This window comes from Petromyzon marinus (assembly GCF_048934315.1).
Source record: "Petromyzon marinus isolate PM22_M1 ecotype Great Lakes invasive population chromosome 80 unlocalized genomic scaffold, UKy_Petmar_22M1.pri1.0 chr80_unloc.3, whole genome shotgun sequence".
Taxonomy (NCBI): Eukaryota; Metazoa; Chordata; class Hyperoartia; order Petromyzontiformes; family Petromyzontidae; genus Petromyzon; species Petromyzon marinus.
The window spans coordinates 8,379-24,821 of NW_027422631.1; the positions used below are offsets into that span (position 1 = coordinate 8,379).

At 57.5% G+C, this 16,443-nt stretch overlaps 1 protein-coding gene across 1 annotated transcript in view; it reads right to left on the bottom strand.

Moving 5' to 3' along the window:
• Positions 1-439: 439 nt before the first annotated feature.
• The window catches only part of TRIM45 (tripartite motif containing 45), a gene marked incomplete at its 5' end in the record, with an annotated part of 65,601 nt that continues 49,597 nt past the window's right edge, over positions 440-16,443 (bottom strand). The window contains one exon of the mRNA XM_076058904.1: positions 440-4,083. Within this exon, the coding sequence (XP_075915019.1) occupies positions 3,815-4,083 (269 nt within the window). The remainder of the gene's footprint in view (positions 4,084-16,443) is intronic.

Consider the following 16,443-nt stretch of genomic DNA (forward strand, 5'->3'; position numbering starts at 1 on the left):
GTTCAGAAGCGACCTGGCTACAGCAAATGATGGCAGCTCAAGAAATTGGAGAGAGAGAGAGACGCTGACTCCAAATCTACAGCAGCAGCAGCAGGCATCTTCAGGGTCGGCATCGAACCCACGACATCCTGTAGATCAGGCGAGGTGGTTAACATCTCACCGGGGAGAGACACACGCAGACTCCAGATATATGACAGGGATGGTCAGGGTCGGCATCGAACCCACGACCTCCTGTACACCAGGCGAGGTAGTTAACATCTCACCGGGGAGAGACACACGCAGACTCCAGATATATGACAGGCATGGTCAGGGTCGGCATCGAATCCACGACCTCCTGTAGACCAGGCGAGGTAGTTAACATCTCTCACCACGGGGGGAGGGGAGTCAGATGAGAGGCAGGAGAGTCGTGGAGAGAGACGAGAGAGGGCGACACTTGGGGTCGTGCTGGTGACTTTATTAGCAAAACAGAAAGAGAGCGAGAGAACACGTATCGTGTAGGCAGACCGCTAAATACAGAGCGAGGGGATGGGGGCTAATGTGGAACAACAACAACATCCAGGCCAACAGGCACAACTCTAGATATGGTGGGATAGATAAGGTACACACACACCACACACTACACACACCACACACACACCACACATACACCACACACCACACACACACCACACACTCACACACCACACACTCACACACCACACACACACATTCACACACCACACATACACCACACACACCACACCACACAACACACCACACACTCACACACCACACACACACACCACACACACACCACACACACACACCACACACTCACACACCACACACACACACCACACACTCACACACCACACACACACACTACACACTCACACACCACACACACACCACACACACACACCACACACTCACACACCACACACACACTCACACACCACACACACACTCACACACCACAGACACACAATCACACACCACACACACACCACACAACACACCACACACACACACCACACACTCACACACCACTCACACACCACACACTCACACACCACACACACACACCACACACTCACACACCACACACACACCACACCACACACATTCACACACCACACATACACCACACACACACCACACATACAACACACCACACACACACACTCACACACCACACACACACTACACACTCACACACCACACACTCACACACCACACACTCACACACACTCACACACACTACACACTCACACACCACACACACACCACACACACACACACCACACACTCACACACCACACACACACTACACACACACATTCACACACCACACACACACCACACACACACCACACACCATACACATACCACACACAGAGAGAGACACACAGAGAGAGACACACAGAGAGAGACACAGAGACACACAGAGAGAGACACAGAGACACACAGAGAGACACACAGAGAGACACACAGAGAGAGACACACACAGGGAGAGAGACACACAGAGAGACACAGAGAGAGAGACACACAGAGAGACACACAGAGAGAGACACACAGAGAGACACAGAGACACACAGAGACAGAGAGACACAGAGAGAGACACAGAGAGAGAGACACACAGAGAGAGAGAGACACAGAGAGACACACAGAAACACAGAGAGAGACACAGAGACAGACACACACAGAGAGACACGCACAGAGAGAGACACAGAGAGAGACACAGAGAGAGACACAGAGAGAGAGACACACAGAGAGAGACACACAGAGAGAGAGACACAGAGACACAGAGAGAGAGGCACAGAGAGAGAGACACAGAGAGAGACACAGAGAGAGACACAGAGAGAGACACAGAGAGAGACACAGAGAGAGAGACACACAGAGAGAGAGAGACACACAGACAGACACAGAGAGACACAGAGAGACACACAGACAAAGACACACACAGAGAGAGACACACAGAGAGAGACACACAGACAGAGAGGGACACGCAGAGAGAGAGGGACACACAGAGAGAGGGACACGCAGAGAGGGACACACAGACTCCACATATACAGCAGCAGGTGTCGTTAGGGGTCGGGATCAAACCCACGACCTCCTGCAGACCAGGCGAGGTCGTCAACATCTCAGAGTTAACCACGGCACCCGATACAATCTGTGTGTGGATGAGGGGGTGGGTGAGTGGGTGAATGAGTGAGTGGATGGGTGAATGAAAAGGTGGGTGAATGAGTGGGTGGGTGAATGAGTAGGTGGGTGGGTGAATGAGTGGGTGGGTGGGTGAATGAGTGGGTGGGTGAATGAGTGGGTGGGTGGGTGAATGAGTGAGTGGGTGAATGAGTGGGTGGGTGAATGAGAAGGTGGGTGTATGAGTGGGTGGGTGAATGAGTGGGTGGGTGAATGAGTGGGTGGGTGAATGAGTGGGTGGGTGTATGAGTGGGTGGGTGTATGAGTGGGTGGGTGGGTGAATGAGTGGGTGGGTGAATGAGTGAGTGGATGGGTGAATGAGAAGGTGGGTGAATGAGTGGGTGGGTGGGTGAATGAGTGGGTGGGTGAATGAGAAAGTGGGTGAATGAGTGGGTGGGTGGCTGAATGAGTGGGTGGGTGGGTGAATGAGTGGGTTGGTGGGTGAATGAGTGGGTGGGTGGGTGAATGAGTGGATGGGTGAATGAGTGGATGGGTGGGTGAGTGAGTGGATGGGTGAGTGAGTGGATCGGTGAGTGAGTGGATGGGTGAATGAGTAGGTGGGTGAATGAGTTCGGTGGGTGAATGAGTAGGTGGGTGGGTGAATGAGTGGGTGGATGGGTGAATGAGTGGGTGGGTGAATGAGTAGGTGGGTGGGTGAATGGGTGGGTGAATGAGTGGGTGGGTGGGTGAATGAGTGGGTGGGTGAATGAGTAGGTGGGTGGGTGAATGAGTAGGTGGGTGGGTGAATGAGTGGGTGGGTGAATGAGTGGGTGGGTGAATGAGTAGGTGGGTGGGTGAATGAGTGGGTGAGTGAATGAGTGAGTGGGTGGGTGAATGAGTGGGTGGGTGGGTGAATGAGTGGGTGGGTGAATGAGTGGGTGGGTGAATGAGTGGGTGGGTGAATGAGTGGGTGGGTGAATGAGTGGGTGGGTGAATGAGTGGGTGGGTGAATGAGTGGGTGGGTGAATGAGTGGGTGGGTGGGTGAATGAGTAGGAGGGTGGGTGAATGAGTGGGTGGGTGAATGAGTAGGTGGGTGGGTGAATGAGTAGGAGGGTGGGTGAATGAGTGGGTGGGTGGGTGAATGAGTGGGTGGGTGAATGAGTGGGTGAGTGGGGGAGTGAGTGGATGGGGGAGTGAGTGGGTGGGTGGGTGAGTGGGTGGGTGGGTGGGAGAGTGAGTGGGTGGGGGAGTGAGTGGGTGGAGGAGTGAGTGGGTGGGGGAGTGAGTGGGTGGGTGAGTGGGTGGGTGGGAGAGTGAGTGGGTGGATGAGTGGGTGGGTGGGTGGGAGAGTGAGTGGGTGGGGGAGTGAGTGGGTGGAGGAGTGGGTGAGTGGGTGGGTGGGTGGGTGAGTGAGTGGGTGAGTGAGTGGGTGGGTGGGCGAGTGGGTGGGTGGGGGAGTTGGTGGTGAGTGTGGTCACCCTATCACTGCATGTGTCACCGCATGACCGTGTGTATGTGTCACTGTGTGTGTGTGTCACTATGTGTGTGTGTGTCAGTGTGTGTGTGTGTCACTGTGTGTGTGTGTGTCACCGTGTGTGTATGTGTCATTGTGTGTGTCACTGTGTGTGTGTGTGTCACTGTGTGTGTCACTGTGTGTGTGTCACTGTGTGTGTGTGTCACTGTGTGTGTGTGTCACACGGTGGCTGACAGGGTCTCTCCCCGCTGGGGGCTTCTCGCTGTGAGTGCGGGCGGTGGCGGTAGAGCACCAGCGCGGTGAGGCTGCTGGTGAGGCTGGCGGCGAGGCTGCTGGTGAGGCTGCTGGTGAGGCTGGCGGTGAGGCTGGCGGTGAGGCTGGCGGTGAGGCCGGCACTCTGTGGCGGAGCGTGAGGGGTGACCGCAGCAGGACCAGTGGGGGTGGCCGGGGTGGCCGGGATGGCCGTGGCCACAGCCCAAGAACCCTCCTGGGGGGGCGGGGGGAGAGAGACACAGATCCCCCGTGTCTCACATGTGTCTCACCTGTGACTCACATGTGTCTCACATGTGTCTCACCTGTGTCTCACATGTGTCTCACATGTGTCTCACATGTGTCTCACTCCTCAGTGTCTCACCTGTGTCTCACATGTGTCTCACATGTGTCTCACCTGTGTCTCACTCCTCAGTGTCTCACTCCCTGTGTCTCACCTGTGTCTCACTCCTCAGTGTCTCACTCCCTGTGTCTCACTCCCCTGTGTCTCACTCCTCAGTGTCTCACTCCCCAGTGTCTCACTCCCTGTGTCTCACTCCCCTGTGTCTCACTCCCCTGTGTCTCACTCCCCTGTGTCTCACTCCCCAGTGTCTCACTCCCCAGTGTCTCACTCCCCTGTGTCTCACTCCTCAGTGTCTCACTCCCCAGTGTCTCACTCCCCTGTGTCTCACTCCCCTGTGTCTCACTCCCCAGTGTCTCACTCCCCTGTGTCTCACTCCCCTGTGTCTCACTCCCCTGTGTCTCACTCCCCTGTGTCTCACTCCTCAGTGTCTCACTCCTCTGTGTCTCACTCCCCAGTGTCTCACTCCTCTGTGTCTCACTCCCTGTGTCTCACTCCCTGTGTCTCACTCCCCTGTGTCTCACTCCCCTGTGTCTCACTCCCCTGTGTCTCACTCCCTGTGTCTCACTCCCCTGTGTCTCCCCAGTGTCTCACCCCCTGTGTCTCACTCCCCTGTGTCTCACCCCCTGTGTCTCACCCCCTGTGTCTCACTCCCCTGTGTCTCACTCCCCAGTGTCTCACTCCTCAGTGTCTCACTCCCCAGTGTCTCACTCCCCTGTGTCTCACTCCCCTGTGTCTCACTCCCCTGTGTCTCACTCCCCTGTGTCTCACCCCCTGTGTCTCACCCCCTGCGTCTCACTCCCCTGTGTCTCACTCCCCAGTGTCTCACTCCTCAGTGTCTCACTCCCCTGTGTCTCACTCCTCAGTGTCTCACTCCCCTGTGTCTCACTCCTCAGTGTCTCACTCCCCTGTGTCTCACTCCCCTGTGTCTCACTCCCCTGTGTCTCACTCCCCTGTGTCTCACTCCTCAGTGTCTCACTCCCCTGTGTCTCACTCCTCAGTGTCTCACCTGTGTCTCACATGTGTCTCACATGTGTCTCACCTGTGTCTCACTCCTCAGTGTCTCACTCCCTGTGTCTCACATGTGTCTCACCTGTGTCTCACTCCTCAGTGTCTCACTCCCTGTGTCTCACTCCCCTGTGTCTCACTCCTCAGTGTCTCACTCCCCAGTGTCTCACTCCCTGTGTCTCACTCCCCTGTGTCTCACTCCCCTGTGTCTCACTCCCCTGTGTCTCACTCCTCAGTGTCTCACTCCCCAGTGTCTCACTCCCCTGTGTCTCACTCCTCAGTGTCTCACTCCCCAGTGTCTCACTCCCCTGTGTCTCACTTCCCAGTGTCTCACTCCCCAGTGTCTCACTCCCCTGTGTCTCACTCCCCTGTGTCTCACTCCCCTGTGTCTCACTCCCCTGTGTCTCACTCCTCAGTGTCTCACTCCTCTGTGTCTCACTCCCCAGTGTCTCACTCCTCTGTGTCTCACTCCCTGTGTCTCACTCCCTGTGTCTCACTCCCCTGTGTCTCACTCCCCTGTGTCTCACTCCCCTGTGTCTCACTCCCTGTGTCTCACTCCCCTGTGTCTCCCCAGTGTCTCACCCCCTGTGTCTCACTCCCCTGTGTCTCCCCTGTGTCTCACCCCCTGTGTCTCACTCCCCTGTGTCTCACTCTCCTGTGTCTCACCCCCTGTGTCTTACCCCCTGCGTCTCACTCCCCTGTGTCTCACTCCCCTGTGTCTCACCCCCTGTGTCTCACCCCCTGTGTCTCACCCCCTGTGTCTCACCCCCTGTGTCTCACTCCCCTGTGTCTCACTCCCTGTGTCTCACTCCTCAGTGTCTCACTCCCCTGTGTCTCACTCCCCTGTGTCTCACTCCCCAGTGTCTCACTCCCCTGTGTCTCACTCCCTGTGTTTCACTCCCCTGTGTCTCACTCCCCTGTGTCTCACTCCCCTGTGTCTCACCCCCTGTGTCTCACCCCCTGTGTCTCACTCCCCTGTGTCTCACTCCCTGTGTCTCACTCCTCAGTGTCTCACTCCCCTGTGTCTCACTCCCCTGTGTCTCACTCCCCAGTGTCTCACTCCCCTGTGTCTCACTCCCTGTGTTTCACTCCCCTGTGTCTCACTCCCCTGTGTCTCACTCCCCTGTGTCTCACCCCCTGTGTCTCACCCCCTGTGTCTCACTCCCCTGTGTCTCACTCCCCAGTGTCTCACTCCTCAGTGTCTCACTCCCCTGTGTCTCACTCCTCAGTGTCTCACTCCCCTGTGTCTCACTCCTCAGTGTCTCACTCCCCTGTGTCTCACTCCCCTGTGTCTCACTCCCCTGTGTCTCACTCCTCAGTGTCTCACTCCCCTGTGTCTCACTCCCCTGTGTCTCACTCCCCTGTGTCTCACTCCCCTGTGTCTCACTCCCCAGTGTCTCACTCCTCAGTGTCTCACTCCCCAGTGTCTCACTCCTCAGTGTCTCACTCCTCAGTGTCTCACTCCTCAGTGTCTCACTCCCCTGTGTCTCACTCCCCTGTGTCTCACTCCCCTGTGTCTCACTCCCCTGTGTCTCACCCCCTGTGTCTCACCCCCTGTGTCTCACTCCCCTGTGTCTCACTCCCTGTGTCTCACTCCTCAGTGTCTCACTCCCCTGTGTCTCACTCCCCTGTGTCTCACTCCCCAGTGTCTCACTCCCCTATGTCTCACTCCCTGTGTTTCACTCCCTTGTGTCTCACTCCCCTGTGTCTCACTCCCTGTGTCTCACTCCCCAGTGTCTCACTCCCTGTGTCTCACTCCTCAGTGTCTCACTCCCCTGTGTCTCACTCCTCAGTGTCTCACTCCTCAGTGTCTCACTCCCCTGTGTCTCACTCCCCAGTGTCTCACTCCCCTGTGTCTCCCCTGTGTCTCACCACCTGTGTCTCACTCCCCTGTGTCTCACTCCCCTGTGTCTCACTCCCCTCTGTCTCACTCCCCAGTGTCTCACTCCCCAGTGTCTCACTCCCTGTGTCTCACTCCTCAGTGTTTCACTCCCCAGTGTCTCACGCCTCAGTGTCTCACTCCCCTGTGTCTCACTCCCCTGTGTCTCACTCCCCAGTGTCTCACTCCTCAGTGTCTCACTCCTCAGTGTCTCACTCCTCAGTGTCTCACTCCTCAGTGTCTCACTCCTCAGTGTCTCACTCCCCTGTGTCTCACTCCCCAGTGTCTCACTCCCCTGTGTCTCCCCTGTGTCTCACCACCTGTGTCTCACTCCCCTGTGTCTCACTCCCCTGTGTCTCACTCCCCTCTGTCTCACTCCCCAGTGTCTCACTCCCCTGTGTCTCACTCCCTGTGTCTCACTCCTCAGTGTTTCACTCCCCAGTGTCTCACGCCTCAGTGTCTCACTCCCCTGTGTCTCACTCCCCTGTGTCTCACTCCCCAGTGTCTCACTCCTCAGTGTCTCACTCCTCAGTGTCTCACTCCTCAGTGTCTCACTCCTCAGTGTCTCACTCCCCAGTGTCTCACTCCCCTGTGTCTCACTCCCTGTGTCTCACTCCTCAGAGTCTCACTCCCTGTGTCTCACTCCCCTGTGTCTCACTCCCTGTGTCTCACTCCCCTGTGTCTCACTCCCCAGTGTCTCACTCCCCTGTGTCTCACTCCCCTGTGTCTCCCCAGTGTCTCACTCCCCTGTGTCTCACTCCCCTGTGTCTCCCCTGTGTCTCACCCCCTGTGTCTCACCCCCTGTGTCTCACTCCCCTGTGTCTCACTCCCCAGTGTCTCACTCCTCAGTGTCTCACTCCCCTGTGTCTCACTCCCCTGTGTCTCACTCCCCTGTGTCTCACTCTCCTGTGTCTCACCCCCTGTGTCTTACCCCCTGCGTCTCACTCCCCTGTGTCTCACTCCCCAGTGTCTCACTCCTCAGTGTCTCACTCCCCTGTGTCTCACTCCTCAGTGTCTCACTCCCCTGTGTCTCTCTCCTCAGTGTCTCACTCCCCTGTGTCTCACTCCCCTGTGTCTCACTCCCCTGTGTCTCACTCCCCTGTGTCTCACTCCTCAGTGTCTCACTCCCCTGTGTCTCACTCCTCAGTGTCTCACTCCCCTGTGTCTCACTCCCCTGTGTCTCACTCCCCTGTGTCTCACTCCCCAGTGTCTCACTCCTCAGTGTCTCACTCCTCAGTGTCTCACTCCTCAGTGTCTCACTCCCCTGTGTATCACTCCCCTGTGTCTCACTCCCCTGTGTCTCACCCCCTGTGTCTCACCCCCTGTGTCTCACTCCCCTGTGTCTCACTCCCTGTGTCTCACTCCTCAGTGTCTCACTCCCCTGTGTCTCACTCCCCTGTGTCTCACTCCCCAGTGTCTCACTCCCCTGTGTCTCACTCCCTGTGTTTCACTCCCCTGTGTCTCACTCCCCTGTGTCTCACTCCCCTGTGTCTCACCCCCTGTGTCTCACCCCCTGTGTCTCACTCCCCTGTGTCTCACTCCCCAGTGTCTCACTCCTCAGTGTCTCACTCCCCTGTGTCTCACTCCTCAGTGTCTCAGTCCCCTGTGTCTCACTCCTCAGTGTCTCACTCCCCTGTGTCTCACTCCCCTGTGTCTCACTCCCCTGTGTCTCACTCCTCAGTGTCTCACTCCCCTGTGTCTCACTCCTCAGTGTCTCACTCCCCTGTGTCTCACTCCCCTGTGTCTCACTCCCCTGTGTCTCACTCCCCAGTGTCTCACTCCTCAGTGTCTCACTCCCCAGTGTCTCACTCCTCAGTGTCTCACTCCTCAGTGTCTCACTCCTCAGTGTCTCACTCCCCCGTGTCTCACTCCCCTGTGTCTCACTCCCCTGTGTCTCACTCCCCTGTGTCTCACTCCTCAGTGTCTCACTCCCCAGTGTCTCACTCCCTGTGTCTCACTCCCCTGTGTCTCACTCCCCTGTGTCTCACTCCCCTGTGTCTCACTCCCCAGTGTCTCACTCCCCAGTGTCTCACTCCCCTGTGTCTCACTCCTCAGTGTCTCACTCCCCAGTGTCTCACTCCCCTGTGTCTCACTCCCCTGTGTCTCACTCCCCAGTGTCTCACTCCCCTGTGTCTCACTCCCCTGTGTCTCACTCCCCTGTGTCTCACTCCCCTGTGTCTCACTCCTCAGTGTCTCACTCCTCAGTGTCTCACTCCTCTGTGTCTCACTCCCCAGTGTCTCACTCCTCTGTGTCTCACTCCCTGTGTCTCACTCCCTGTGTCTCACTCCCCTGTGTCTCACTCCCCTGTGTCTCACTCCCCTGTGTCTCACTCCCTGTGTCTCACTCCCCTGTGTCTCCCCAGTGTCTCACCCCCTGTGTCTCACTCCCCTGTGTCTCCCCTGTGTCTCACCCCCTGTGTCTCACCCCCTGTGTCTCACTCCCCTGTGTCTCACTCCCCAGTGTCTCACTCCTCAGTGTCTCACTCCCCAGTGTCTCACTCCCCTGTGTCTCACTCCCCTGTGTCTCACTCCCCTGTGTCTCACTCCCCTGTGTCTCACCCCCTGTGTCTCACCCCCTGCGTCTCACTCCCCTGTGTCTCACTCCCCAGTGTCTCACTCCTCAGTGTCTCACTCCCCTGTGTCTCACTCCTCAGTGTCTCACTCCCCTGTGTCTCACTCCTCAGTGTCTCACTCCCCTGTGTCTCACTCCCCTGTGTCTCACTCCCCTGTGTCTCACTCCCCTGTGTCTCACTCCTCAGTGTCTCACTCCCCTGTGTCTCACTCCTCAGTGTCTCACCTGTGTCTCACATGTGTCTCACATGTGTCTCACCTGTGTCTAACTCCTCAGTGTCTCACTCCCTGTGTCTCACATGTGTCTCACCTGTGTCTCACTCCTCAGTGTCTCACTCCCTGTGTCTCACTCCCCTGTGTCTCACTCCTCAGTGTCTCACTCCCCAGTGTCTCACTCCCTGTGTCTCACTCCCCTGTGTCTCACTCCCCTGTGTCTCACTCCCCTGTGTCTCACTCCTCAGTGTCTCACTCCCCAGTGTCTCACTCCCCTGTGTCTCACTCCTCAGTGTCTCACTCCCCAGTGTCTCACTCCCCTGTGTCTCACTTCCCAGTGTCTCACTCCCCAGTGTCTCACTCCTCAGTGTCTCACTCCTCAGTGTCTCACTCCTCAGTGTCTCACTCCCCTGTGTATCACTCCCCTGTGTCTCACTCCCCTGTGTCTCACCCCCTGTGTCTCACCCCCTGTGTCTCACTCCCCTGTGTCTCACTCCCTGTGTCTCACTCCTCAGTGTCTCACTCCCCTGTGTCTCACTCCCCTGTGTCTCACTCCCCAGTGTCTCACTCCCCTGTGTCTCACTCCCTGTGTTTCACTCCCCTGTGTCTCACTCCCCTGTGTCTCACTCCCCTGTGTCTCACCCCCTGTGTCTCACCCCCTGTGTCTCACTCCCCTGTGTCTCACTCCCCAGTGTCTCACTCCTCAGTGTCTCACTCCCCTGTGTCTCACTCCTCAGTGTCTCAGTCCCCTGTGTCTCACTCCTCAGTGTCTCACTCCCCTGTGTCTCACTCCCCTGTGTCTCACTCCCCTGTGTCTCACTCCTCAGTGTCTCACTCCCCTGTGTCTCACTCCTCAGTGTCTCACTCCCCTGTGTCTCACTCCCCTGTGTCTCACTCCCCTGTGTCTCACTCCCCAGTGTCTCACTCCTCAGTGTCTCACTCCCCAGTGTCTCACTCCTCAGTGTCTCACTCCTCAGTGTCTCACTCCTCAGTGTCTCACTCCCCCGTGTCTCACTCCCCTGTGTCTCACTCCCCTGTGTCTCACTCCCCTGTGTCTCACTCCTCAGTGTCTCACTCCCCAGTGTCTCACTCCCTGTGTCTCACTCCCCTGTGTCTCACTCCCCTGTGTCTCACTCCCCTGTGTCTCACTCCCCAGTGTCTCACTCCCCAGTGTCTCACTCCCCTGTGTCTCAGTCCTCAGTGTCTCACTCCCCAGTGTCTCACTCCCCTGTGTCTCACTCCCCTGTGTCTCACTCCCCAGTGTCTCACTCCCCTGTGTCTCACTCCCCTGTGTCTCACTCCCCTGTGTCTCACTCCCCTGTGTCTCACTCCTCAGTGTCTCACTCCTCTGTGTCTCACTCCCCAGTGTCTCACTCCTCTGTGTCTCACTCCCTGTGTCTCACTCCCTGTGTCTCACTCCCCTGTGTCTCACTCCCCTGTGTCTCACTCCCCTGTGTCTCACTCCCTGTGTCTCACTCCCCTGTGTCTCCCCAGTGTCTCACCCCCTGTGTCTCACTCCCCTGTGTCTCCCCTGTGTCTCACCCCCTGTGTCTCACCCCCTGTGTCTCACTCCCCTGTGTCTCACTCCCCAGTGTCTCACTCCTCAGTGTCTCACTCCCCAGTGTCTCACTCCCCTGTGTCTCACTCCCCTGTGTCTCACTCCCCTGTGTCTCACTCCCCTGTGTCTCACCCCCTGTGTCTCACCCCCTGCGTCTCACTCCCCTGTGTCTCACTCCCCAGTGTCTCACTCCTCAGTGTCTCACTCCCCTGTGTCTCACTCCTCAGTGTCTCACTCCCCTGTGTCTCACTCCTCAGTGTCTCACTCCCCTGTGTCTCACTCCCCTGTGTCTCACTCCCCTGTGTCTCACTCCCCTGTGTCTCACTCCTCAGTGTCTCACTCCCCTGTGTCTCACTCCTCAGTGTCTCACCTGTGTCTCACATGTGTCTCACATGTGTCTCACCTGTGTCTCACTCCTCAGTGTCTCACTCCCTGTGTCTCACATGTGTCTCACCTGTGTCTCACTCCTCAGTGTCTCACTCCCTGTGTCTCACTCCCCTGTGTCTCACTCCTCAGTGTCTCACTCCCCAGTGTCTCACTCCCCTGTGTCTCACTCCCCTGTGTATCACTCCCCTGTGTCTCACTCCTCAGTGTCTCACTCCCCAGTGTCTCACTCCCCTGTGTCTCACTCCTCAGTGTCTCACTCCCCAGTGTCTCACTCCCCTGTGTCTCACTTCCCAGTGTCTCACTCCCCAGTGTCTCACTCCCCTGTGTCTCACTCCCCTGTGTCTCACTCCCCTGTGTCTCACTCCCCTGTGTCTCACTCCTCAGTGTCTCACTCCTCTGTGTCTCACTCCCCAGTGTCTCAATCCTCTGTGTCTCACTCCCTGTGTCTCACTCCCTGTGTCTCACTCCCCTGTGTCTCACTCCCCTGTGTCTCACTCCCCTGTGTCTCACTCCCTGTGTCTCACTCCCCTGTGTCTCCCCAGTGTCTCACCCCCTGTGTCTCACTCCCCTGTGTCTCCCCTGTGTCTCACCCCCTGTGTCTCACTCCCCTGTGTCTCACTCTCCTGTGTCTCACCCCCTGTGTCTTACCCCCTGCGTCTCACTCCCCTGTGTCTCACTCCCCTGTGTCTCACCCCCTGTGTCTCACCCCCTGTGTCTCACAACCTGTGTCTCACCCCCTGTGTCTCACTCCCCTGTGTCTCACTCCCTGTGTCTCACTCCTCAGTGTCTCACTCCCCTGTGTCTCACTCCCCTGTGTCTCACTCCCCAGTGTCTCACTCCCCTGTGTCTCACTCCCTGTGTTTCACTCCCCTGTGTCTCACCCCCTGTGTCTCACCCCCTGTGTCTCACAACCTGTGTCTCACCCCCTGTGTCTCACTCCCCTGTGTCTCACTCCCTGTGTCTCACTCCTCAGTGTCTCACTCCCCTGTGTCTCACTCCCCTGTGTCTCACTCCCCTGTGTCTCACCCCCTGTGTCTCACCCCCTGCGTCTCACTCCCCTGTGTCTCACTCCCCAGTGTCTCACTCCTCAGTGTCTCACTCCCCTGTGTCTCACTCCTCAGTGTCTCACTCCCCTGTGTCTCACTCCTCAGTGTCTCACTCCCCTGTGTCTCACTCCCCTGTGTCTCACTCCCCTGTGTCTCACTCCCCTGTGTCTCACTCCTCAGTGTCTCACTCCCCTGTGTCTCACTCCTCAGTGTCTCACCTGTGTCTCACATGTGTCTCACATGTGTCTCACCTGTGTCTCACTCCTCAGTGTCTCACTCCCTGTGTCTCACATGTGTCTCACCTGTGTCTCACTCCTCAGTGTCTCACTCCCTGTGTCTCACTCCCCTGTGTCTCACTCCTCAGTGTCTCACTCCCCAGTGTCTCACTCCCCTGTGTATCACTCCCCTGTGTCTCACTCCTCAGTGTCTCACTCCCCAGTGTCTCACTCCCCTGTGTCTCACTCCTCAGTGTCTCACTCCCCAGTGTCTCACTCCCCTGTGTCTCACTTCCCAGTGTCTCACTCCCCAGTGTCTCACTCCCCTGTGTCTCACTCCCCTGTGTCTCACTCCCCTGTGTCTCACTCCCCTGTGTCTCACTCCTCAGTGTCTCACTCCTCTGTGTCTCACTCCCCAGTGTCTCAATCCTCTGTGTCTCACTCCCTGTGTCTCACTCCCTGTGTCTCACTCCCCTGTGTCTCACTCCCCTGTGTCTCACTCCCCTGTGTCTCACTCCCTGTGTCTCACTCCCCTGTGTCTCCCCAGTGTCTCACCCCCTGTGTCTCACTCCCCTGTGTCTCCCCTGTGTCTCACCCCCTGTGTCTCACTCCCCTGTGTCTCACTCTCCTGTGTCTCACCCCCTGTGTCTTACCCCCTGCGTCTCACTCCCCTGTGTCTCACTCCCCTGTGTCTCACCCCCTGTGTCTCACCCCCTGTGTCTCACAACCTGTGTCTCACCCCCTGTGTCTCACTCCCCTGTGTCTCACTCCCTGTGTCTCACTCCTCAGTGTCTCACTCCCCTGTGTCTCACTCCCCTGTGTCTCACTCCCCAGTGTCTCACTCCCCTGTGTCTCACTCCCTGTGTTTCACTCCCCTGTGTCTCACTCCCCTGTGTCTCACTCCCCTGTGTCTCACCCCCTGTGTCTCACCCCCTGTGTCTCACTCCCCTGTGTCTCACTCCCTGTGTCTCACTCCTCAGTGTCTCACTCCCCTGTGTCTAACTCCCCTGTGTCTCACTCCCCAGTGTCTCACTCCCCTGTGTCTCACTCCCTGTGTTTCACTCCCCTGTGTCTCACTCCCCTGTGTCTCACTCCCCTGTGTCTCACCCCCTGTGTCTCACCCCCTGTGTCTCACTCCCCTGTGTCTCACTCCCCAGTGTCTCACTCCTCAGTGTCTCACTCCCCTGTGTCTCACTCCTCAGTGTCTCACTCCCCTGTGTCTCACTCCTCAGTGTCTCACTCCCCTGTGTCTCACTCCCCTGTGTCTCACTCCCCTGTGTCTCACTCCTCAGTGTCTCACTCCCCTGTGTCTCACTCCTCAGTGTCTCACTCCCCTGTGTCTCACTCCCCTGTGTCTCACTCCCCTGTGTCTCACTCCCCAGTGTCTCACTCCTCAGTGTCTCACTCCCCAGTGTCTCACTCCTCAGTGTCTCACTCCTCAGTGTCTCACTCGTCAGTGTCTCACTCCCCTGTGTCTCACTCCCCTGTGTCTCACTCCCCTGTGTCTCACTCCCCTGTGTCTCACCCCCTGTGTCTCACCCCCTGTATCTCACTCCCCTGTGTCTCACTCCCTGTGTCTCACTCCTCAGTGTCTCACTCCCCTGTGTCTCACTCCCCTGTGTCTCACTCCCCAGTGTCTCACTCCCCTATGTCTCACTCCCTGTGTTTCACTCCCTTGTGTCTCACTCCCCTGTGTCTCACTCCCTGTGTCTCACTCCCCAGTGTCTCACTCCCTGTGTCTCACTCCTCAGTGTCTCACTCCCCTGTGTCTCACTCCTCAGTGTCTCACTCCTCAGTGTCTCACTCCCCTGTGTCTCACTCCCCAGTGTCTCACTCCCCTGTGTCTCCCCTGTGTCTCACCACCTGTGTCTCACTCCCCTGTGTCTCACTCCCCTGTGTCTCACTCCCCTCTGTCTCACTCCCCAGTGTCTCACTCCCCAGTGTCTCACTCCTCAGTGTCTCACTCCCCTGTGTCTCACTCCCTGTGTCTCACTCCTCAGTGTTTCACTCCCCAGTGTCTCACGCCTCAGTGTCTCACTCCCCTGTGTCTCACTCCCCTGTGTCTCACTCCCCAGTGTCTCACTCCTCAGTGTCTCACTCCTCAGTGTCTCACTCCTCAGTGTCTCACTCCTCAGTGTCTCACTCCTCAGTGTCTCACTCCCCAGTGTCTCACTCCCCTGTGTCTCACTCCCTGTGTCTCACTCCCCTGTGTCTCACTCCCCAGTGTCTCACTCCCCTGTGTCTCACTCCCCTGTGTCTCCCCAGTGTCTCACTCCCCTGTGTCTCACTCCCCTGTGTCTCCCCTGTGTCTCACCCCCTGTGTCTCACCCCCTGTGTCTCACTCCCCTGTGTCTCACTCCCCAGTGTCTCACTCCTCAGTGTCTCACTCCCCTGTGTCTCACTCCCCTGTGTCTCACTCCCCTGTGTCTCACTCTCCTGTGTCTCACCCCCTGTGTCTTACCCCCTGCGTCTCACTCCCCTGTGTCTCACTCCCCAGTGTCTCACTCCTCAGTGTCTCACTCCCCTGTGTCTCACTCCTCAGTGTCTCACTCCCCTGTGTCTCTCTCCTCAGTGTCTCACTCCCCTGTGTCTCACTCCCCTGTGTCTCACTCCCCTGTGTCTCACTCCCCTGTGTCTCACTCCTCAGTGTCTCACTCCCCTGTGTCTCACTCCTCAGTGTCTCACTCCCCTGTGTCTCACTCCCCTGTGTCTCACTCCCTGTGTCTCACTCCCCAGTGTCTCACTCCCTGTGTCTCACTCCTCAGTGTCTCACTCCCCTGTGTCTCACTCCTCAGTGTCTCACTCCTCAGTGTCTCACTCCCCTGTGTCTCACTCCCCAGTGTCTCACTCCCCTGTGTCTCCCCTGTGTCTCACCACCTGTGTCTCACTCCCCTGTGTCTCACTCCCCTGTGTCTCACTCCCCTCTGTCTCACTCCCCAGTGTCTCACTCCCCAGTGTCTCACTCCTCAGTGTCTCACTCCCCTGTGTCTCACTCCCTGTGTCTCACTCCTCAGTGTTTCACTCCCCAGTGTCTCACGCCTCAGTGTCTCACTCCCCTGTGTCTCACTCCCCTGTGTCTCACTCCCCAGTGTCTCACTCCTCAGTGTCTCACTCCTCAGTGTCTCACTCCTCAGTGTCTCACTCCTCAGTGTCTCACTCCCCAGTGTCTCACTCCCCTGTGTCTCACTCCCTGTGTCTCACTCCTCAGAGTCTCACTCCCTGTGTCTCACTCCCCTGTGTCTCACTCCCTGTGTCTCACTCCCCTGTGTCTCACTCCCCAGTGTCTCACTCCCCTGTGTCTCACTCCCCTGTGTCTCCCCAGTGTCTCACTCCCCTGTGTCTCACTCCCCTGTGTCTCCC